The following is a 23,468-nucleotide window of genomic DNA, read 5'->3' on the forward strand; positions in this document are numbered from 1 at the left end:
GTATTTTTTGTTTTGTTTTGTTTTGTTTTTCTTCTGATAAAAAAAAAACTAATCCTAATCTAAAAAGATAATCCTTATGAATTGTCTTACACAATGCGAGATTAGGTTTGTTTTATTCAGATGTTTAACAGTGACTAAGATTCTTCGAATCCCCTCTACCTTCTTTGTTGGATCAATTCAAAGTACACATTGATTAAGACCTAAGGATTATATAAACAATGGTTCATTCGTAGGAAGAATATTCTTGTCCTTACAGAGGTTAGATTGCTCTTTAACCTCCATAACTAAATTATGAAAGCCATGGACATATCAGTTGACCTCAACATCTTGTGTGCCTATCCTAAATTCTCATCTAAAGGATTTACACTCCATGAAGATTTCTAGCCCTCATACCATAAGGGTCCGTAATAAATTAAAGACTCGTGAGCAAATGTCATATATAACGTTTCAGGAAAGCGTAAGACTTAGTCCAGGGCCGTTCCTAGCACTTTATGGGTCTTAGGTCAAGTTTGAGAAAAGGCCCCTTATATAATATATCATAATTTTTTTTATCAATGATGAATAAGACATTCAATAATCATGGCGATTGACATCTCTTGTCACCAAAATACCATAATACAATGTTTTGAAATCTCAGCTATGCTGACACCCCAAAACATTATGTATTAAATACACATCGCCTTATATATTATTATCAAAAAAAAGTTTGTGGGCCGAACCAAATCCAAGAAAGCTAAGTAAACTACACTTCTCTCACACCCATTAACATGAAAACATTTTATCATTTGATGTTACTTATAAAAAAATCACAAAAGACTAAATTTGATGTCTATAACATGAAACTTTAATGATTAAAGTCATATTATTATATTATGAAATCTAAATACAAATTCGAGTTCGTTTCAATTTGAAACACAAAAGAACATTCTCAAAATAAATAAAAAAAATTTAGTCTTTAGAAAGGAGTAGAGATTTTGCGTTTTACATGTTGCTTCTGCATTTTACGTTTTACTTTTAAATTTTGCGTTTTGACCAAAGAAATGATTGGGAGTGTGAAAAGGAAAGTACTGGGCTAGGGGTGTGAAAATGAAATACTGCTGGATTATAAACTAAAAAGGATAAAGGGCTACTGGGCTGAAGTCAGATAAAGGGTTGGGACCCTCATTGGAAATTTTTCTATATAAACCCCCTTTAGAAAACGTATTTATATATACACCCCCCTTATTAAAAAGTTTTTTAGCCCCCCATGGGCATGAGCTATAGGCCGCCACACCCCCGGCCTATGCCTTGTGCCGGCCCTGACTTAGTCTATGAACCTTAACCCTGTTTCTAAAAGATTTAATCGATGAAAAATAAGACAATCAAATATAACTTAAATCATAATGAATAAAGAAATTACATTAATTTAATCCAATAAATAAATAGAAGTTCATCTTAGAACCATAATCTTAGAGGTTTTCTTACTCATGGTAACCGAGATCATAGCAAAAGAAAAGAAAAACATACTCTAGAGAACAGGAGGAGGAGGAAACCCTACTTTGATGCTCCGAATGTTTGACCCTTGCCTTGTACCGTAAACTTTCTGAATGAATAAAAGTGTGTGCAAGGGTCTCTATTTCTATGCATCTTTACTTCTAGGTTAAGTGTTGAATATTGGGCTTTTTCCTCCAATATCTAGCTTCGAAAACAAGCTGAAAATGTATTTTTCCTACAACAAAAGCGCAAGGGCGCATTAGACAGCCCCCGAGGTGCAAATATTATAGTTTTTCGTCCTTTTTCGAGCGTTCTTTCTTCTTGAAATGTCTTGGAACTTGAAATGAATTTTCCCCAACTTGTATTGTCTTCAAAAACATTGTAAGTACCATTGATCTTCATTCTTCATATCCCTTGATTCTTCATGTGGTGTCTTGCTTTGCCGATTTACATGATTTCTCGATAAAAAGACTCAAAATATCTATGAAGTTGCATGATTAGAGAAGAAACTTAATTACAATAAACTCAAATGAAAACAATATAAAATATTCCTCAAATCATAGACAACTCCTCTAATTAACCTCTTATTTATCTTCAAACACAAATAAAATAACTAAAAATATAGTCTAAAATATCATATGATACTCTATCATCACTCACGTAAGCCGTTCACATATCACTTCATACCCTCTAATGGAAAAATGAATAGATATACTATTTTGATAGACACACTTCAATTTGAGAAGCATTTTTACTATTTTAGCAAATTTTGGCGGATAAATTATCAATCTTTACAATGCAAAAATATTATTCTTATTGTTTTTCAAATGCATTCTTCTCAGCTTTAACTTTCACCTTCTATCTATCACAATCATGCACTATACAAGTTTCCTTCTCCTTAATTTAAGAAACACAAAATTTTAGAAAATGAGAACTAAAGATATTTTTATTGAATAGTAAACGAACCTAAGCTACTTACCACATACAAGACCAAGTTCCTTGCTACCTAACCTCCCCGGGACCAAGTTCCTTACTACCTATATATTCATTTATTTATTTTTGTCCTTGCTATCTAATCTTTATATCTGTAGGACATGAGCTAATTAATACTTTTATGTTTTTATTCTGTGAGCAACCTAGTGCCACCCACGTCAATAAGATTTACAAAAGTTTAATGAATATCATTGAATTATATTTCATTTTCTATTTCCTATTGGCATAGTAGTTGAATAAAAAACTTCATTTTGCAACATGTCCCCCTGGCTATTAGGTTGACAACAACGCAGGCCTATAAAATTAAAAAGATTAGTCACTTTAGTTCCTGAATAGGAAATGAGCTGTCACTTTAATCCCTGAATGTAGATAAATTGCAAAATAGTCCCTGAATGTAGACTCTGTTAGTCAATTTAGTCCATGAATGCAAACTCTGTTAGTCAATTTAGTCCCTGAATGTAGACTCCGTTAGTCACTTTAGTCCCAGAAATTGACCAACAGAGTCTACATTCAGGGACTGTTTTGCAATTTCTCTGCATTCAGGGACTAAAGTGACTACTCATTTCTCATTCAGGAACTAAAGTGACTAATTTCTCATAAAATTAATGTGCAACAATACAATGTCCTTCCTAAACGATGGCATTACTAATAATTGTGTATAATATATTCGGGGAATTTCATGGAAAGGAATCTATGTAGATGAACAATCTGTTAGTATTTTAAAGTTCGGTTGCATGTTTATTCATCATCATCTCATCATTTAGTGTCATGTTATTTTTTTTATATTTAATATTTTAAATAAATTTTAAATAAGTTATATGTACAAATGTAAACTTAATCAAGTTTCAGGATTTCAAATAAATTCTTTTATGTTATCTACCTACTTATTAAGCCTTCTTAGCTGTAGGAACATTTTTAAAGATTATTTTAGATTATATTACTCTAATGAGAATGAAAAGATTTGTGTATCATACACTATGTCCGTTGGTTCAATTGATAAAAAGTTGATTTATATTTTACAAAAGAGAAATGATATTTGTACAATTATTTTTTAACAATTTTTTTTGACAATTTTCTCTTTCATACTCACATTACATTCTAATTCTCTCTTCATTTGTCTCTCTCTCTCTATATTGTTTTGGACCAACGAGAAGAGAGAAAATGAAAGTTGTCGTCAAAATTGTCCCAAATAGTTGTACATATATCACTATTCTTTGCAAAATAGGTGTATTATTCGAACAACCATTTGTGTAACAACCTTTAAAACAACCATGAATTTTTAAAGTAGGTATTAATATAAAAACCAAAACAATAGAAATAGAAAATAAAAATATAATGTATGTTCAAGATAAAGTTTTCATAAAACAGTTGTTTATCGAACAAAAATATAATGTTTGTTGATATGTGATTTTTTTTTGTTGAGGGAATTGATATGTGATTTGTAAATATATCTGTCGGTGTTTGTTTTATAAACCTTGAGCTTTGCTCTCATCGTGATAAATTTTTAGAAGTCAATTCACCTATTTATTTATTTTAAAAAAATATATAAAATTGTCTATGATACCGCACTCTTATCTATAAATAGAACAGCTTTTTGGAGCTTTATTCTTCATCATCTAGAGAGAGCTTTTCATAGTAAAACAACATTAAGACAAACAGTACAAGAGATGGCTATCAATAATGGAGAGGAACAACAAAACCAAATCATCGGACAAACAGATCTTACTCACAAGACTCTCCTTCAAAGTGATGCACTTTATCAGGTTCACTTTCCACAAGACCATAATTCTTGTTCAAGATTTTTACTAGTTGCAATTTAAACTCATCAATTGCTAAGTCTCTTATATTTGCTAACACTTAAGTTGTGCTTTGTCATAAACTTGTGCAGTATATACTTGACACAAGTGTGTTTCCAAATGAACACCCTAGCTTGAAGGAGCTCCGTGAGATGACAGAAAAACACCCTCGGTAAGATCATACGCTGTTTGTTTTTCTCTCCTTATAATGAAAAATAGACAATTTTGTGTGTTCCATAATAAGTATATGCTATTTTGGGGAATGCTTATTTTCACTTGTTTAAAGTGAGTGATATATGTCTCCTTGAGCATAGCTAAGTTGACAAGAACATACATTGTTATATGTAGGGACCGGAGCTCGAAATCTGAACACCTCACTTATTCAAAATATATATTTACATTAAAACAATAAAGTAAATTGTAGTGATAATTGCTCAATTAATAATTAAGATTATGATTATTTTCTAAAAAAATTAAGATTATGATCAAATACATACTTTTTTTCTCAGTAACTATATTATTGATGCAAAAATATATACTAGCACTACTTTTTTTTTCTTCATATGTACTTGTACTACATATATGTAATAAGTTATGAAATTTGTTCCAACCTCAAATGACATTTTCAAAGTATTGTCCGTTTTTTTCTTCAAAAAAGTATTGTCCGTTTTGTGATCTTGTGCAAAGACCACACAATTTTGTGACTTTGCAAAGACCACGCAACTTTGTGTCTTAAAGTACTCCACTTCTTTCAATGCTCATTGGGGTCACTTGACCCCACTTCTTTAACTACTCCCTCCGTTTCAAAATGAGTGTCGCTTTAGCCAAAAAAATTTGTTTCAAAATGAGTGTCGCTTTCAGTTTCCAATGCAATAATAACTTTTTCTTTTCAATTGTACCCTTCAATTAATACTCTGCACACTACTTCCAAAATATTACTTTTAAAACTAACCAATAGTTAATAAGGATAATTTGGTAAAATAACTATTCTCTTTCTTTTAATCATTGCATTTCTTAATATGTGTGTAAACACCTAAAACGACACTCATTTTAAAACGGAGGGAGTATTTTTATACTAATAATAATACTATGATAATTAATGTTTTACCCTCACATGATTATTGTGGTTGACCCCACAAGAAGGTCACCAATGAAAATTCATACACAAATTATTGCTTTTTGATTCTTTTAGTGGTGGAGTTTGAACCCCGTACCTTGTATATAGTATGCATTGTTCATACCAACTGAACTAAATTTACGAGGACTGCTTTTTGATTATTAAACAGGCACAAATTATTTACCGTGTTCCTCTAAAATAAATAATTATTTACCCACTTAAAATTATGAAAAATTATGAAGGAGTAAGTTAACAAACCTACTCCCACTTAGTTTTAACAAAAAAACCAATTTAACTATTTGAAACCAATTTTAAATTGAAGGTTAGTTTTGTAAACTTCAATTTTCTTAATTTTAACAATAAATATAAAAACTCCTTTCTCTTCGCCGTGTTTCTCGGGATTTTGCAAGTCCAAGTTTCCTGTTCTTTTTTTTCCCCACAAGTTTCTAGTTTATTTTTCCACTCCAAAAAATGTTTCCATCAAATTAAAGATTATTTTTTTTACAATAATAATGTCATATTAGGGGCTGTTTGGTGCATAGGATAAGAAGACAGGATATGATAAGACTATCATATCCTGTTTCAATCTGCTGTTTGGTGCATCAACAGGAAAGGATAACTTAAACTTGTTTTTAATCCTATCTTACTCCTCCTTTGTTATTTTTATCCTTAGTTTTTGGTGGGTTAGCAACATGATAGCATAAAATCAAACACGTGTACCATCTATTTTCACAATACCTCCTTCGACTCCTAGTACTTCTACCTTTCTTCATGTTTTTTTCTTTTTTCATTTTTTTATTGATTTTCTTCCCAATTGATTTCAACTCCAACGAGATGTGTTGTTGCTTTGCTTTCAACATGATTTTCTTCTTCTCTTCAATTCGTGGTCTTCTTCTTCTACCCAATTCAATTTTTCGCTGATAATTTAAACCTTTTTTATCCTTAGTTTTCATTTCGTGATCTTCTTCTTCTTCTCTTCAATTTAATTTTTTGTTTTCAATTTTTTATTTCAATTCAATTCCTCATAATGATTTCGACATGCAGTACTATTGAGTTTTTTTATTTCAATATCAATTCTTTACTCAAGCAGCTGAGTTGGGGATTCATTATTGATTTAAATTAATATCAATTCCAATCAATTCAATTTCGATTCAATTCCCAAAATATTCAATAAAGTTCAATTCCTCATAATTTTAATTAAACTAAATGAATTTTTTGTTCTCAATCATCTTTCTTATCATGTGTGCACCAAACGCATGATAGGATAAGTGTCTATCATGTCACTATCCTATCCTTTCCTTATCCATTTTCTAATCTTATCATGTCTCTATCATATCATGTGTACCAAACAGGCCCTAAGGGTTTAAAAGGTCCGTCAACCCTTTTATATAGTTTTAAACTTTCTTTTCTCACATACGACGTCAATGTTTCAACCTCAAGCTGCATTTACGAGGTAGTGTCTACTTTGAGGTATTGGTACAAAACCCTCGGGGTTTATTATTATGTAAAAGATACCTCACACATAGAGAAGTGTTAATGTTGTTTATAAACTAACTTTAACCTTGATTTTCAATCAAACCAATTTTTTTTGTTGTATCAGAAGTCCAGGCCGGGACAAAATTATCAATATAAATTTTGTTGTAACTTTAGCGTCTCAAAAAGACTATTAATCAATAATATACATGATGTAAAAAACAGGAACCTTATGGCTACACCTGCCGATGAAGGACAGCTTATAAGAATGTTGATTAAGCTCATCAATGCAAAGAACACAATGGAAATTGGTGTGTACACTGGTTACTCTCTGCTCTCCACAGCTCTTGCCCTTCCTTCTGATGGAAAGGTAAGGCTCCACCTTACAAAATATAATTAAATTTTAATATTGTACTGCATATTATTGTCATTGTAATTGCGATTTTTATTTATTTAGTTAGGAAGGGAGAGACATTAGACCATATATTACCTAATGAAATTCGTACTTAATAATAAAAATAATAATATTGTTCCTCAAACATCTTATAGGAACTTGTTTTATAAGAACATTAAAATGAGTTGTTAAGAATTAATATTGAACGGTTGTTTAAGTAAGAAGGAATATACTGTATAATTAAAAATAAATATCTACCTAATTAATCATCATCATGAAATAATGATTAACTCATGATTGATTTGATTATTAATCTTATTAGGTATTGGCTTTGGACGTGAGTCGTGAATACTATGAGCTGGGACTGCCAATAATTGAAAAAGCTGGAGTTGCTCACAAGATTGATTTTAGAGAAGGACATGCTCTCCCTCTTCTTGACCAACTTATTCAAGACGTGCGTTTGCATCATTTGCCACCAACTTCATTTCATTTTTATATAAGTCCAACTTTATTTCATCCATGCACGTTTTACAAACTTAGGATATAATATATTAGGATTAATTGAATTGGTGTCCATTAATTTTGCAGGAAAACAACAAGGGGGCATTTGATTTTGTTTTTGTGGATGCTGATAAGGATAATTACTTAAACTATCATGAGAGGGTTATTGATCTTGTTAAAGTTGGAGGATTGATTGGATACGATAATACTTTATGGTTTGGATCAGTTGCTGCTCCAGATGATGCTCCTATGCTGGATTTCGTTAAACGTTTACGTGGTCATGTGATTGAGATCAACAAATATTTAGCTAATGATTCAAGGGTTGAGATTTGTCAGCTCCCGGTCGGTGATGGCATTACCCTGTGCCGCCGCATCAGCTGATCCCTCCTTTTGTGATGATTAATTTGTGTGCATGGAGAATTTGGTTTTCTTGTTATTGATATTAATCTTTGCTTCATTCTTGTCCATTGGAAAAGTTTGGTTAGAGTATCCAAATGAATGTTTCACCTACTACGTACTCCTTCCGTCTTATAATGTAAGCAAAAATTGGTCAGCACAAATTAATGTAAGTGGTTCAAAATTTGTATCAAATACATTAACTTATGTTGACCTATTTTTGCTTACATTTTAGGACGGAAGCAATACGTACTTGCCACTTTTGTAATTTTTTTAATGTAATAAGAGGCCAAAGAAGCCACTATGGATGTTTTTTTTTCTTCAGTTGGATTTTATAATATAATATTATTTTCTACTTCTATCAAAAATATATTATTCTCTCAAAATAAGAACTCTAGTAATATTCTCACAAATAAATAAAAAAAAAACTCTAGCAATGCCGATGTATGTCATCCTCATTTGACAATATTCTTCTAGACTTGATTTTGATTTATTTAGTATTGATTTAATTTTTAACATAACAAAATGATTAAATATATGTGTACATTTTTTTTACACGAGATACATATCAATTGAAAAAACTGTGCCTCGGGGCACTAGTTAATATTTCTTTAATGATAATTAACCCATGATATTGTGATTTTATCATCACTGTTCAACACTTCAAAATATGTCACACTTTCATTATCTCATCATTGACCATAGTAATAATAGGCACTAATACATTACTTGACTCAATAAATAAGAAAATACCAATTTATTTAAATGACTCTAAATTAAATACTAAATTAATAGAACTAAAATAAAACTTAATTAAAAATGACTTTAAAAATAGTGTACGATTTGGAGAAGGACTACTTATTTTAATATGTTATGCAATATTGCAGACAAATCATATGTCTCTGTGGTAATTGTTAAATTCTGCAGCTGCTCACCATAGAAAATACACCTACTTTCGACGCCATTATGGGGAGCATCTGAAACAAGTTGGGACCAATAATTAAGAGAAATGATATTTGAACATCTATTTTTCAACAACTTTTGTGACAACTCTCTCTCATACTCTCATTATACTTTTATTCTCTCTCTTCCTTTTTCTCTCTCTATTGTCATTGTCCAATAGAAAGAGAGAGAAAAGGTTGTCACCAAAAGTTGTTGGAAATTGGTTGTCAAAATATCACTCCTCAATAATTAATTGTTGATAGTTTTTCGTCCTTTTCAAGTGACTTCACTGAGTTTGATGACATTATACGCCATTGCAGGAACATGTTTTCATCTTTTTATGAACACTCTAGTGTTAAGTGTGTCAAGAGACAAGTGAATGAGGTTGCTCACGCTCTTGTAAAGACGGCTACATTTCAAGCTAGTTTTCAAATTATGGTAGTATAAATCGTTGTATCAAACAAGTTTTGATTAAGGAAATGTTGGAAGTACTTTTCTCGCATATAGAAAAGAAAAAAAACTACAACATGACGATGTCCGATCTTTACTAGTGACGATGGCCCTTTTTTTTGCCTTGCAATTATAACATACCTGCTTTATTTGAAATTAGAATAATTTTTTTTTTGAGGGAGAAATTAGAATAAATATAAAGAGTAAAGAGGTTTTAGTTAAAATAATAATGAAATGAGTGATTATATAAAGCTTGTAACCAAGATGCGTTAGTGAATATATCATCAAATGATGGGATTGGATTGTCTTCTAAGTTAAAAGTGAACCAATAAACATATTTGTATGAATTTCTCTCCCCTTTCTCTGTAGTCTTTACATTACAATCTCAAATTTAAGTTTTTTTTTCTTGAGTCTCCTCAGGGGCAGGGGACGTGCTTCGGAGATTTGGAGTTCGGTCAAAATGTAAATAAAATCTAGTCAATAATTTTTCTAACCAAGATTCAAACTCAGATTCCTCTGAATGGTTCGTTTTTAATTGAAACTCATTAACCACTCAAACTCAATCACTTGGTTCAAAACATATCCATACCCTAAATAACATGATGAAATAAATATCCTAATTTACGAAAGGCATACAAAACATATACACATATACAGAGAGTGACAGACACAACATAAAAAAGGAAAAGAGTGTACTTTGGCATAGGATATCATTGGTAAAGTCATCTTATCTTATGCATATGCAGTCATTAAAACATATAAATGAACCCCTCCATGATACATCTAAAAGCTTATAAATCTATATGAGGTTTAACATAAACTAGTGTATTGAACCCACAACTGCAATCATCATAAATCATTAATACATAATTCAATTATTTGGCATCATAAGTAACTCTTACCACTTTTTTTGAAACCATTGGAAAAATGGACTCATCACCATAAACACGTACGGCTAAGCTCATTTTGGGTATGTTAGGATTGGCTTAATTGAGTTTATCTAATGATGTAAACACTTATATAAACACATGTATATAATCGGTTGTCAGCTTATTTTCATAAGCTCTCCAGGATGGCTTATAAAAACATCTTTATAACTCATGAATACAGTTTGACATTGTTTTATCTTTTGTAATAGAAATAGCTTATACATAAGCAATTATATGAAAAGTGCACTTATATGATAAGTGGTTATGCCATAAGCGCATAATTATGCTGTTTATACAAACAAAAGTGAAAAAGCTACCAATTATAGCTGGTGGAATCACAAACTTCCCAGGAGAGAGAAAAAAAATATCCAATCCAACTTGACCGTGATGATTGATGAATGATGAGTAAGTGTTCAATACAACATGTAAAATTTGTAGCATCATTAAAGCACCTAAATGAGTTCAATTCAAAAGAATTTGATTAACTAATCATAGCTTGGTCCATTAGATCCACATCAACAAAAGAGTGCAATGACAGAAAAGAGTGCATCCAAAAAAGTTGCAATATTTAGAACTTGATTTCTACAGCCAAAGAATATAACATACCTGAACTGCTTATAGCTCAGATAAGCTCTTGATCTATCTTGATTACATTTTACCACAGATGACTTAAATATCCATGAATTTAGCCTAAGCATAAACAAAAGCCTATCTAGCGTAGGCTTGGATATACGGTGGAAACACCTAGACACAGGGTCAACTCAAAGCTAGTACCTTTAACATAAATGCAAGGTGACACCACGGAGGTTAAAGCTTCCAAACACATTACTAATTTCCTAACCTAGCAACGGTTCAATGAATTTCATAGCTCGAGCCATATGATAATGCTTAGTGATCATAGTTTCAACAAGACTGCAGTGAGCAGGAAGTAAAACAAGAAGACAAACACGCAATTTGGGTAATGGACAGGCGAAGCAGATTGAGAGAATTGAACAGATCCATTAAAGCTTCCACCTCCACCAGTGTTGCTCACTGGACTTGTATTAGGTACAGAAATATTCTTGCAAGACCCAAAGGACGCACCTGCCTGCAAAATTTCAGTAACCACGTAACCGTTAATCTTTTCATTTTTATAAACAAATAACTTTTTGGTGTCTAATAAAGACTTTAGTTAGATAAGTATATTTTTAAAATTTCTAGGACAGAAAGGGAACATGGTTAAAATGAAATTTTGAGATACAATCAATTCAAACATATTAATGATGTTTTCAGTGCTTTCAACATAAATACACAATGAAAATTCACCTTCACCCTCAAGTGACTAAACCTTTCTTTTGTCTTATCAAATTATTGTCAGTTCAAGAATTATAGAAACAAATTTATATCAGTGTTGTCAATCGTATATCGCTGAAAATAGAGGATTGTTCGAAACCTGCTACACAACAGCACTATAACGCCACTATTTGACAATATTTTGTACTAAATAGAGTATAAAAGAACAATAGCAATTTGTTCAAATTCCACTACGCTATAGCGCTATTGCAGCAACATTTTACAACACTGATTTATACCCCAAAAAAACGTGGATAAACTTTAAATGAGGTGACTGACTGACCAATTACCTGATCCTATGTTCGGAAGGACAAGTTATATTACTGTGATCTAATGCTCAACAAATACATAATCAAGCTTCAAAGAATATCCTCTGGATATTCTGCTCATGTGAACGAACATTTCAAATAAATTACTATTAAAGTTTGTAAATTATCAAAATCTGGAAAATTTCTACGGGGTGTAAAACAATAATCAAATAGGTTTCCAGTTATTAGTTTGGGAATAGAAGACACACAGCAACAAGTAGTTAAAAGAAATCTGAAGCTTCAGACACTAATGGTAAAGGCAAGAAACGTAGACAAACCTGACAAGCAGCAACTGTACTACATCCACACAATGAGTGGCCATTCATTTTATCCACAATATCAAAAACACCGCCTCCATCACTCCTCTGCATCAAATTTCAATCAGAATTAAATTGTTTGCAACGTGTGTGCTATATAAGTATCATAATAAGTTTCTATTAACAACAATGAACATTAAGGAATACCATGTAAAAGTTAACAGCTATGAAGTTAGGCACCACATTCCCTGCAGCTTTATAACATGTATTCACCATCTCAGCAAGTGGAGCGGAGTGCTCTTTGCACGAGTCAGCTTGAACTGGATATGTTGGAAAGTAATTCATCAAGAAAAGCGACGCACTTTTAGAGTTTAATGCCTTTGATTCTTTCCTATGTGGGCAAGAACCCTTCTGAACTCCAGGGTCTCCAGCTGAAAACAAGTGAATTATGAGTTTTTTCATTACAAATCATGTATAGAGTATATATGCGTCGAAATGATATTGTGCTTACACTCATTTTCAACCACGTGCTTCCACTGATAAGCTATTCCTTCTTCAGCTTCCTTCGAAGCATCGGAAGTGAAAACAACAAGTCGGTGATTCGCTTGAACCATCTCGGTTACAGTGGGCCAATCATTACCTTTTTTTGGCATCTTTGACACGGGAAACCAATACTTATCCAATCCAGCACTTGTGAAAAGATTAGTCAAACCTTTTGGAGTACGTACATAGTCTTCAATTATGATGGTAACAATCTCAGTTGGATTTTGCGTCAAGAATGCTTCCACTTCTTTCAAAGTATTGATTGCAGGTTGCTGAAATCGAGAACATTTCAATGTAACCATGAAAGCACAAAATGCAATCTTAGATTGTAAAATCAGTATAACAAAGAGGGCTAGAGTTAGATTACAAAGGCAGTGAAGTTAAAGCATTTCCCTTGGAACGAATGACAGAGCCAAATATCATTTTCAAAGTCATACATATCCAACATTAGTCCTCGCACTCCATTCTATATCATCAAAAACAAACAAACAGTAAACACATAATTAATTTCCCAAAACACAAAAATATACTTTTGTCAAGCTGAATTATAATAGAATCCAACTTAATCCATAAAAAGCATGCATTTACAAACACAATACTGTTAACAATATACACATACCCTCAACTGATTAGTTACAGTGTCTTCTTGATTGTAAAAGGTTAGTCTCTGAACACCCGGCAGGGGCGGCGAATCGACAATGCTGAAGGCATTGTGAGTCACTATCCATGAATACTTGTTGAAGGGCAACCCATTCACCTGCAGCATGCCTCAAAAGCTAAAGTATCATCACAATCACAATCACACTTCAAATTGAAAAAGTCGTGTCTAGTATCTGACTCCTGACACGTGTGATTACATTCAATAATTCAAATATTCTTAAATTATTATCAGTGTCAACATGTCAGTGTCGAGTCTAATATCAGACTCCTAACACATATGGCTACATTCAATAATTCAAATATTCTCAAATTATTACCAATGTCAACATGTTAGCATCGTGTCTGGTGTCCGTGTTTGTATCAGTGCATCATATATCACAAAAAGCTTAAATTTTTCAACAACCCACTTGCTTTTTTTTTAGCTACAAATGTGAATAAAAGTCCCTATAATTAAAAAGAAGGAACTTACAGTAGATGTAGGAATTACAGGCTGCCCTCTAGTACAGATGGGTTGGTTCAAACCCAAAGCAGGACAATTACCACAAAAAAGCCCCGACCCACAATCCGTAGCAGCAGAACAAGCTTCCAAAACCTGCTAAATTCAGTTCAGAATCATAGAAAGAAAGCAAATTTTGATGGATCTCTTGTGTTGAAAGGAAAAAACAGAACCTGGCAATTGCCGTTGGAACAAGCGGTGGAAGAGGTGAAGAAAAGGGAAGAGATGAGTGGTAAAAGGAAGAAGATGGTGGTGGTTAGTGCTCTGCATTTTGAACGGTAATGTGAATACATGGTAGGTAACTATGGTAGAGGTAACTTTTGCAGAAGAGCACTATGAAATAACCAAAATAGATGGTTCAAGTGTTCAAGTATATAGTGATTGATAATTTGGGTGTAAAATGGTACTCCCTCCGGTCACATTTATAAGCAAAAAACAACTTTCTAGATACATTGAATCAGAGACGGACCCAGAAATTTTAAGTAGTGTAGGCCACATAAATATAAGTAAATAATTATTTAACCATTCATCTTCTATGTAACTTTGCATCCAATTCTAGTAAATACTCGTAATATAAAGAAAACAATTTCATATACTCGTAATAAAGAAAACTATTTCATTAGTTGCAGTTGCCATGTTTTCTGATGGAATGGGGTTTGCAATTTGGGAATTAAGATATACACTATTTGGTTTTTAGTTTATTGTAAAATTACATAGTTCATCTCTTAATTTAATTTTTGGCAACACTTTCGTCCTTCATCTTTTTCCGTCCCGATTTAATCCTTTATGTTATAAAATGACAACATCTTATCAATTTTTATGAGATTTTTCAATATAATCTGATTTTCTAGGTTTGCATGATGAAGATTTGTATTTGTTTATGAATTTGATAAATTGTTTTGTAGTTTTTGATTTTAAGGACAATTATGTTGATATTTTATAACATAAATGACTAAATTGGGACTAAAATGTTACCTAAAATTAAGTTAAGAAGCAAATTTTGTGTAATTTTAATTTAGTTTATTAAATGTAAGCCTTTTATCATTCATCAATTTATTCATCAATGGAATAGTAGTATATATAGGTAAAGAAATGTTGAAAAAGCAGTGAGGGCCTTGGCCCTCAATATGTTGGACGTGGGTCCGTCCCTGCATTGAATAACTAATGTATCTAACCACATTTATAAACTAGATACATTAGTTATTCAATGTACCTAAAAAGTTGTTTTTTGCTTATAAATGTGACCAGAGGGAGTATATAATGTCGATGCATAGTTTTATTTTATGTATTCAATCATGTGTTTTTTTTGACAAAATGTATTCAATCATGTGTTGTTAGGTTGATTAATAAATATAATGATTCTGGGTTTTTATATTTACAAAAAGACCAACAATACTTGATTTGATATATGTGTAAAATAGTTTTACAACAATGTAGTGTATGTAGTTAATTTTTTATTTTATTTTATTGAATCATGATCATCCAATTTCATTTTAAAAATTTGAAATAGAAATAAGATAAGAATACATGTTAATTGGTAATGGATTAAAAATTTGGGGAAGACATTGTGGAAAACATGGTTTGCGTTAAAATACTTTTGTTAAGACATTGTGGAAGACATGTTTGATGGAGTTTAGATTTAGAAGAAATATTTTGAAGTTGTTTGTCTTGGGACAGCGTCCAACCAAGCACCGAGGTTGTGGAGGACAAGCAAAATTCATTTTAAAGTGAATAATTCCTTCTTAAATAAGCCAAAAAAAATCAATTCACACTTATTAAGACTCTGTTTGACAAGATCATGAAACTAGCTTATAGCTTATAGCCGATAGCTTATAAGCTCGTATGATAAAAAAAAGTCATGTTTGGTACTGTCTTTTTACAACATACTTATAGCTTATTTCATGAGCTTATAACTTATTTTTCAGACGCTATTTCAAGTAGCGTTTGAACTTATATCTTATTGTTTTTCTGTCCACTTTTACCCTTATTAATTTATTTTTGTAACAATATACAAAAAATGTATGTTGTTCTTGTCTTCATAAAAAATAGGGTGGTATATGTCTTTTTGTGTCATTTTACATTTATAAGCTAGATAGCCGTTAATTTTACCAAACACTTCAATTAGCTTTCCAGTCAGCAAACCTTTAAACAACCACAAAATCTTCAACAATATTCCAACCTTCATCTTATCTTTCACAAAAATTCCTAACCCTCTTTACTTCAAAAAAACTCCAAAACCCCAAATCACTTTACTTTGCAAAAACCCAATCATTTTAACCAATTTCAAAAGAAAACCCTCATGGCTAGGGGAGGAAAAAGAGCAAGAGAGTCAACACCCGAGTAACACACTTATGATGAAAAAAAATTTCCTAGGGAAAAGAAAGCAACAAGGTTTTCAAAAATTTGTCACAAGCAATTTGTTGAAGAACATGCTTTCAAGAGAGGAGATTGCTTGGAAGTGGATGAAGAATTAAAGAGAAGTGGGTGGGAGAAGATGAATATCATGATTCAAGATTCCAATCGATCAACTGCAATTGAATTTCTTGCAAACACAATTTATTTTTCTGGGAAGAGGAAGAGTGTGGGAATAATATGTTCATGGAAAATTGGTGCCTTTTGATGAGAATACAATCAACAATGTACTTGGAGTTCAAGCACCGAAAATGTGCCATGTTGAAAGAAGAAGGGTGGAATTGGAGGAGACTAGGGAAGAGGGACCTTTGAAGGAAATCAAGGATGCCTTGTGTGTACCCGAAGCGGGTTCGTTGAAGCATGTCGAAGGATGTTTTCCTAGAAAATATTTTCAAAAGGATACGAGGCGACTAGCAAAGACTTGGGGAACATAGTTTGTTTCTAATTTATACTCCCTCCGTCTCTAAATAATAGTCGTTTAAGGTTTATGCACGATTATTAAGGAAATGATTAATTTTGTTGATTTTGATGGTAAAATTAGTTTCATTTACTAAAACACCCTTATTAATTGTAGTTAGTGGGGTAGTTAAGTTGGATGAAATTCAATAAATAAGGGTATAATAATGGGAAAAAAATAATAAATGCTGCATTGGTATTCTAAAGTGACAATTATTTTGAGGAAAAAAAAAGTGGTAAAGAGACAATTATTGTGAGACGGAGGGAGTAAAGTTGTGGGAATGCTTCGGAATTCAAATTGGTCACCGCGATTGGTGTACAAACAATTATTGAAAGAGACGACATAAACGTGGGGAGGATAATTGCAAATGACTGGAAGAGGCTAGCATTGTAGCCTCATCAATGCTTTATGCAAGGCTACACGCGTTCCGATTAAACCCACCGATTTACCACAAAGAAAGGCTAACAACATCGACAAAATGTGGTTTAAGAAACTCCAGAAGAAGAAGAAAATGGTTTTACACAATAGAAAGTCCAAGTTCAAGTTCTAAGACAAGTAGCTCAAGAGAGAATTCCATCTCCACATCAAGCTCAAGAAGAAGAAAATGTACCTATTTTGACTTAGTTGTGGTTATAAAGGGTGAGTATGAATATGAAAAATTACACAATAATTTTTTTTTATAGGTTATACTTGGAGGAATGTCATGAGATACATGCAATGATAGTAAGAAATTGGGAAGTGTTTTATTATTATTATTATTTTTCTTGACGTTGTTTTATAATTTGTTTAGGTGCACGATAAACGTTACAATTTTTTTATATGGCTATAGTAAATCAATGGTGATTATGTTGATTAAAGTAATGTGTTTGTTAAATTTTTCTGTCTAGTGTGGTTCGTAATCCATTCTAGTCTAATGTAATGCATTGCGGTGTGATTAATAATATAATGCATACACGGTTGAGTTACTATTATATGAAGTAAAAAATGTGAAAAGCTTTTGTAACTTAGTCTACTATAGAATGGAGAGAGAGTGGATTTTAGTATATTGAACAAGTGTTCTATGAGGAGAGTTCGGAAAATTATCCATATTACATTCAAAGTAATTATACATGAGTTGAACACCACATTTTAATCCATAATCTTAAGATATTAAAAATTAAATTAGTCAAACTAATTAATAATTAAAATAACTAAACTATTTAAACTAATAATTAATAAGCAATATAATAGGTAGTTAAATTAATCTAATTACAACCAATGTCAACATATAACTACATTCAATAATTCAAATATGCTCAAAGGAAAATGCTACTTCTCAAGAAAAATAGCTTCAAGAATTTTTCAAGACACAGTTGGCAAATTTTAATTGGATGATTTATTTGTCCACTTCCTATTTTTCAGCCACACCTCCTTGAATTGTGGCAAATAGTGCATTGTGATTGACTATTCTTTATTTTTGAAGAATTCTTGATGTTATTTTTCTAGAGATATAGCATTGCTCATGCTCAAATTACTATCAATGTCAACATATCAGCATCGTGTCTGATGTCCCTGTCCGCATCAGTGCATCATATATCACAAAAAGTATTGGTTATAAAAGTAATGCTAGCGACACTCTATTTTGAACATTCTCTCTAATATTCACTCTTGTTGCTAATATTGCCGGGTATGATGTCCAGAAGCAATATGTTGATTGCAAACAGTTCACCACGGTTCAATTTTTACGGTAATGACTTTGGTTGGGGTAAAAGCCTATTACAGTTAGGAATGGGTTTGCAAATAAAAACTATTGGTAAAGGTACTGTGTTTGGTGGTGCAGACTCAGGGGCGGATGCACATTGGTGCCATGTGGAGCTAAAGCTCCACATGTTTTTTCCTTTTTTCTTTTATTTTTTTTATATAATTGATAAAACACAAAAGAAGTAGCCCTCTTCTCATCCTATCTCTCAACTTTCAATCCCATCCCCATAATTTTGGTGTGCTGCTGCTTTTGTGTGGTCACTTTAGCAGTAAGCATTTTTGGCTTGCATAGTGTTTATTTTTATGGAATTGCTAAGTATTGGCTTGGCATGTGCTTGCTTTTTTGTTTTTAGCACCTTTGTAAGAGCACACTACTGTATTTTAGACTATTTGATCCGCGAGTTTTTGTGTTTTTTACACAATCTCGACGAGAATAATATTTGTTGATTAAAAAAATATTTAGTTTGCATTATTATTAATTTGAAATTTTAGCTCCACATGTATCTAAAGTCTGGATCCGTCCTGCAGAGGAAGGTAGTATTTATATTGATGTTGAAGTTTGTCTTCCTTATGATATTTTAGAGGCTGTGGGAAATGACCAATTGTTCATGGATGCCATGACTGTCTACTACACGAAGATGGGTCCCTGATTATATATTGAAAGCAACCAAAATATTATTACAAGTCTTGTTTGAAAACCATAATAGTGCCTGATTATGTATGTTTGTCCACGCTAGTGGCCTCTGGATGATTTCTACGCACTCTCATGGGGTGAGAAAGCAATGAATTATCACAAGTCTTGTTTGAAAACTATGTCTCTGCTTAAACTAGAGGCGGATGAGTTTTCAAGCAATGCATATGTTGCTTGTTCTCGTCCTAAAACATAATCAACCTGGGATTGGACCGAGGGCAGTGGTGATGCCGTGATGATGTCAATTTGAGGATACGTACATGCAAAAGACACGCTAATGCTTAGCAAATTAGCAAACCGACTCTGTAACACCCATACTAGACGTATCTAGAAAGTCTAGCAGGTGTATTAGTTTAGTACAGGATACATTAAAATTTTACAACATAAAAACTTCGAATGAATATTATATACAACAAATGCGTTCGTACAATAAATTACAACTCAATTTTCTAAAAATATGTCATATGCATCCTTGAACATCCATGCCATGCTGCAGCTGGTACGAACGAACACTTGCTGAAACATCCATTCGGCTACTAGCTTGCTAAACCATCCTGATATCTGAAACAAATAAGGATTGGGATGAGACATAATGTCTCAGTGAGTTCCACCTAACCCTAGGCTATAGGCAACCACGGGGGAAACCTACGGTCACCACGTGTCTACAATACAACCTGCCGGTTGATTATACGTGTGTGGGGACTTGCTTTCTTAGACGGCGGTGCTTGCTAGGGCCGTCTTAATATTCTTAACTTGTTATAGGCTTCTCTGCTATACGTGTCATGGCGGTGAAGGGGGTACTAAAACCGCATTGCCAAGAGTACACTCTAAGCATCAAGGCTCTCTTATATCTCTATCATGACACGATTCTAAACCGGACGATTAGGGGTAACCTAAGATCGTCGTCGGCATATCTTTCTTTAATTGCTTCTACTTGCTTAATATGTTGTATCTACAACATATCATCTCTTATCACCTAAGTGATTCTTGCTATTTTACTACTTCTTGACGAACTACGCCAAGTCTCTACTTGTTCTTGACGATCTACGTCAAGGCTCTATGACATAACATAAACATGTATAATAGATATGCATAGTTAGCTTCATTGGTTATGTTAGCGTGTAACAAACAACTTATCTGAGTTCATTTTACGGATTAGTCCCGAGTGGAGTAACCCCGGAAGATAATCCCTTACTACCGGTGATATGCTTAGCAAGAGCGCACCGGACTCCCTTAGTGAACGTGCGGGTCCCTTACGGCTTACCTCATTCCCCTTGGAGAACCTTTTGTACCCAACCTTGGAAGGAATACAAAAGACACGACACCTTAACTTAGTGAAATGCGGCTCCCTTGCGGCTTAACCATTCCCCTTGGGGAACCCCTTGAATCCGATTTGGATAACAAGAGACATGACACTCTTTCTTTCTTAAAATTCTTAGTCTTATGCATGAAAATTATCTTAAACATGCTAACTCTTTACCTCGGATCCCTAGACGATCCCACTAGAGGTAACTATATGCTTGCTCAACTTACTTTGTGAATGGATATAAAATCAATTCACGTCTTGCCATACTCGTATGGCACTTGCTTCTATGCGAAGATAATACTCTCATTACCTCGCGTCTATCAAGCATATTACTAATGCAAAGCATTCTATTCTTTCTAACTATTCTAGTTCTCGATAACAATACCGAGGCTCTAGTTCTTCCCTTTCCTTAAAGATTATCTTGCTACCCGAATCAACCTTCATAGTCTCGCTTACCATGCTTTACCATACTTGCCAAACACTTGGTTCATTTAAAAGAAAGTCTCCTTTCAAAGCTTAACAATTAGGACCTTGGTTTGAGGGGTTTACTTCTCTTAAAAAGACTGCACAAGAAAAAACCGCTCGCAAAACGCCGAAACGACCTGAGGCGAACAAACAATGGGTTTCCCCACTGTGTAGCTCGCCTAGGCGAGTAAATTGGTGTGGGAGGCGAGCTCCTACTCGCCATGGCGAGTTGGGGGCGAGCAGGACCCCCTGTTCGGCCTCCTAGCTCGCCTCGCGAGCTATTTGCTCGCCGTGGCGAGCTGTGACAGTCCTGCAACTTCAAAATTGATATTTTTGACTTAAAAATCTCAAACCAAGCATCTCCAAGTGCTATGTGACTCTTAGGATCATTAGAAACCTATAAAAACAGTCATGGAACAAGTGTATACAAGTATGACAAGCATGGTAAGAAAAGGGCAACTAACTTATACTTTAAACCCTAGAATTCATATAGTTTCCTTACATGAATGAAACACATAAACCAAGGGTGGTAAGCTATCTAAGGAACTCACCTAATGAAGTTCTTGAAGCATCATCAAATCACAAGCTCAACCAAGCCCAAAACCCTAGCTTTAACCCACTTGATTCCTTTGCTCAAACCACTCAAACTTGTTGTTCTTCCTTGAAACCTAATCATCTTGATCCTTGACCATTAAGAAGCCATACTTGAATCATCTTTTACCTCACCAAGAACCAAACCTTAACTCTTGCTTCCAAGTCAACTCAAACTTCCATTCCAATCCATTCTTGTTCTTGCTTAGTTCACCAATTCCATGAAACATATTCAACATAAGTTCCATCCAACAATCTAAAACCATAACTTCTTAATAATAACCAAACCCTAGATTGAATCTTTTCTTGAGAGGGGAAATAAAGAGAGAGATCAAACAAAATTCAAGTCTTCTTAAGCTCAAAAGATCATGAGGGAACCTAACTTAGAAACTTGCCATGAAAGGAAGAAGCTTTGGAAAGATTTATGGTAGAAAAGAGAGAAGGATGGCGTGAGAAAGAAGAGAGAAGGAAGAGAGAGTTGTTTCCCAAACCTAGAGAGAGAAAAGGATAAGAATTATGAAAATATCTTGCCCAAAAACACTTAAATATCTTTTCTCGAGAAATTACCATTATGCCCTTGCCTTTAAACGTGTTAAATCCGACACGGATACTTAATCCATAATAAGCTCACATCTCATAATAAATATTTCCCATTACACTTACTTTCCTTAAACTTTAATCCTCTGGCACGATCGTCTGGTTAAAATATCGATACTGATAGGCGGGATATTACAGACTCTATCAGAGATGGGCGAGTACTCCGGTACAGTACACAGCTCTCTGAGCAGTGAGCCTTAAAGATGAAAGTATTTGCTGACTCCGACCATGTTCTCCAATACGATACATTGCTCCCTAACAGTTATGAACGGTTCAATTTTTGCAGTCATGATATGTCTGATAGGTGTGCAAGTGCAAAAAACTTGGAGCATTCTCTATTTTCTGTTGATATTTCACCCCCACCAGTGAGGCAGCCTGTTTGTTTGTTAGCTCCTTAAACATTGTTTACCTAAGCATTTCCTAAACAATTTCAGACCAGAAAAATGGAAATAGCAACACATTGAACATAAATGCAGTTACAACATTAGAACAATCTCAACACAATAATTGGAATTAAAGTGTAAAACAAGATCGCAATAAGAACATTACCAGTCACATTACTATATGACCTAGGAAAGAGCCATGAACTCTGTCATTTCTCAAAGCCTCCAAAATCTCGTAAGAAAGACAAACTTTAAAATCTATACTACCTTCTTCAGCCCCAAAAAACACAGTAATCTTCCCCCAACCAAAATTATTACCATAAACATCAAACCTCAGAGACCTGCGTAGTGAATCAACCGGAGGAGTTGGCGGAAAGTATGTGGCCGGAACAGTCACTGTAGATATTCTAACTTTGGACAATCTAATTGAAGTTAAGGGTGCCGTTTACCGTGCGCACGCTTAATAGGTCATGTACGGTGGGAGATGCAATATTACAATTTTTTTTTTTTTTTGTTGAGAGAAAGAATATTATATGTAATGGTAGGTCTACCTACTGTAGTAGGCAACAAGTATTACAAATTATATAAACGATTTACTCACATATTTAATGCGCAGGTAGTTCATATCAACTATTATAATAACGTCAAATTAAATAAGTTGATTTTTGGATTTTTTTTTTCTTGTTATACCTTCGTTTTAATCTATCAATACATTTTTATTTTTTTTCCACACATGTTATCTATTTAATAAATTTAATATGTTATA

The 23,468-nt window shown here is 33.3% G+C and overlaps 2 protein-coding genes and 1 long non-coding RNA gene across 4 annotated transcripts; 1 reads left to right on the top strand and 2 right to left on the bottom strand.

Moving 5' to 3' along the window:
• The first annotated feature begins 4,077 nt into the window (after positions 1-4,077).
• Positions 4,078-8,511, top strand: LOC146901063 (caffeoyl-CoA O-methyltransferase 2-like). The gene is made up of 5 exons (XM_085739401.1): positions 4,078-4,229; positions 4,355-4,434; positions 7,078-7,222; positions 7,569-7,700; positions 7,835-8,511. Exons 1-5 carry the CDS (start codon positions 4,134-4,136, stop codon positions 8,126-8,128), a joined length of 747 nt encoding a protein of 248 aa, XP_085595527.1. The 5' UTR covers positions 4,078-4,133; the 3' UTR covers positions 8,129-8,511.
• A 2,098-nt stretch (positions 8,512-10,609) lies between these two features.
• On the bottom strand, positions 10,610-14,406 carry LOC146901064 (PLC-like phosphodiesterases superfamily protein). Of its 2 annotated transcripts, XR_015021684.1 has the most exons (9): positions 14,234-14,406; positions 14,034-14,156; positions 13,524-13,661; positions 13,272-13,370; positions 12,873-13,176; positions 12,569-12,792; positions 12,383-12,469; positions 11,071-11,551; positions 10,610-10,916 (listed from the first exon to the last, which is right to left on the bottom strand). XR_015021684.1 is itself a non-coding variant. In XM_085733218.1 (8 exons), exons 1-8 carry the CDS (start codon positions 14,351-14,353, stop codon positions 11,360-11,362), a joined length of 1,287 nt encoding a protein of 428 aa, XP_085589344.1. In that variant the 5' UTR covers positions 14,354-14,406; the 3' UTR covers positions 11,011-11,359. The 2 variants fall into 2 exon arrangements, 1 of the variants encoding a protein (XP_085589344.1); XM_085733218.1 differs by lacking the exon at positions 10,610-10,916 and having other exon boundaries at positions 11,011-11,551.
• A 5,328-nt stretch (positions 14,407-19,734) lies between these two features.
• Positions 19,735-22,187, bottom strand: LOC146901065 (uncharacterized). Its single transcript, XR_015024227.1, has 2 exons — positions 21,683-22,187; positions 19,735-19,921 (listed from the first exon to the last, which is right to left on the bottom strand). It is a non-coding gene; the product is annotated as an uncharacterized LOC146901065 (long non-coding RNA).
• Between the last annotated feature and the right edge of the window lie 1,281 nt (positions 22,188-23,468).

The sequence above is a fragment of the Medicago sativa genome, chromosome 8, assembly GCF_051527215.1.
Source record: "Medicago sativa cultivar Bolivia chromosome 8, Bolivia_mono, whole genome shotgun sequence".
Taxonomy (NCBI): Eukaryota; Viridiplantae; Streptophyta; class Magnoliopsida; order Fabales; family Fabaceae; genus Medicago; species Medicago sativa.

What these genes read in the sequence shown, in the direction of transcription:
- LOC146901063 (XM_085739401.1), top strand. Translation starts at nt 4,134, where the DNA reads ATGGCTATCAATAATGGAGAGGAACAACAAAACCAAATCATCGGACAA. An exon ending in AAAGTGATGCACTTTATCAG is followed by an intron (nt 4,230 to 4,354) that starts GTTCACTTTCCA and finishes AAACTTGTGCAG; the next exon opens with TATATACTTGACACAAGTGT. An exon ending in ATGACAGAAAAACACCCTCG is followed by an intron (nt 4,435 to 7,077) that starts GTAAGATCATAC and finishes TGTAAAAAACAG; the next exon opens with GAACCTTATGGCTACACCTG.
- LOC146901064 (XM_085733218.1), bottom strand. Translation starts at nt 14,353, where the DNA reads ATGTATTCACATTACCGTTCAAAATGCAGAGCACTAACCACCACCATC. An exon ending in CTGTAACTAATCAGTTGAGG is followed by an intron (nt 13,371 to 13,523) that starts GTATGTGTATAT and finishes TTGATGATATAG; the next exon opens with AATGGAGTGCGAGGACTAAT. An exon ending in TAGCTGTTAACTTTTACATG is followed by an intron (nt 12,470 to 12,568) that starts GTATTCCTTAAT and finishes AATTTGATGCAG; the next exon opens with AGGAGTGATGGAGGCGGTGT.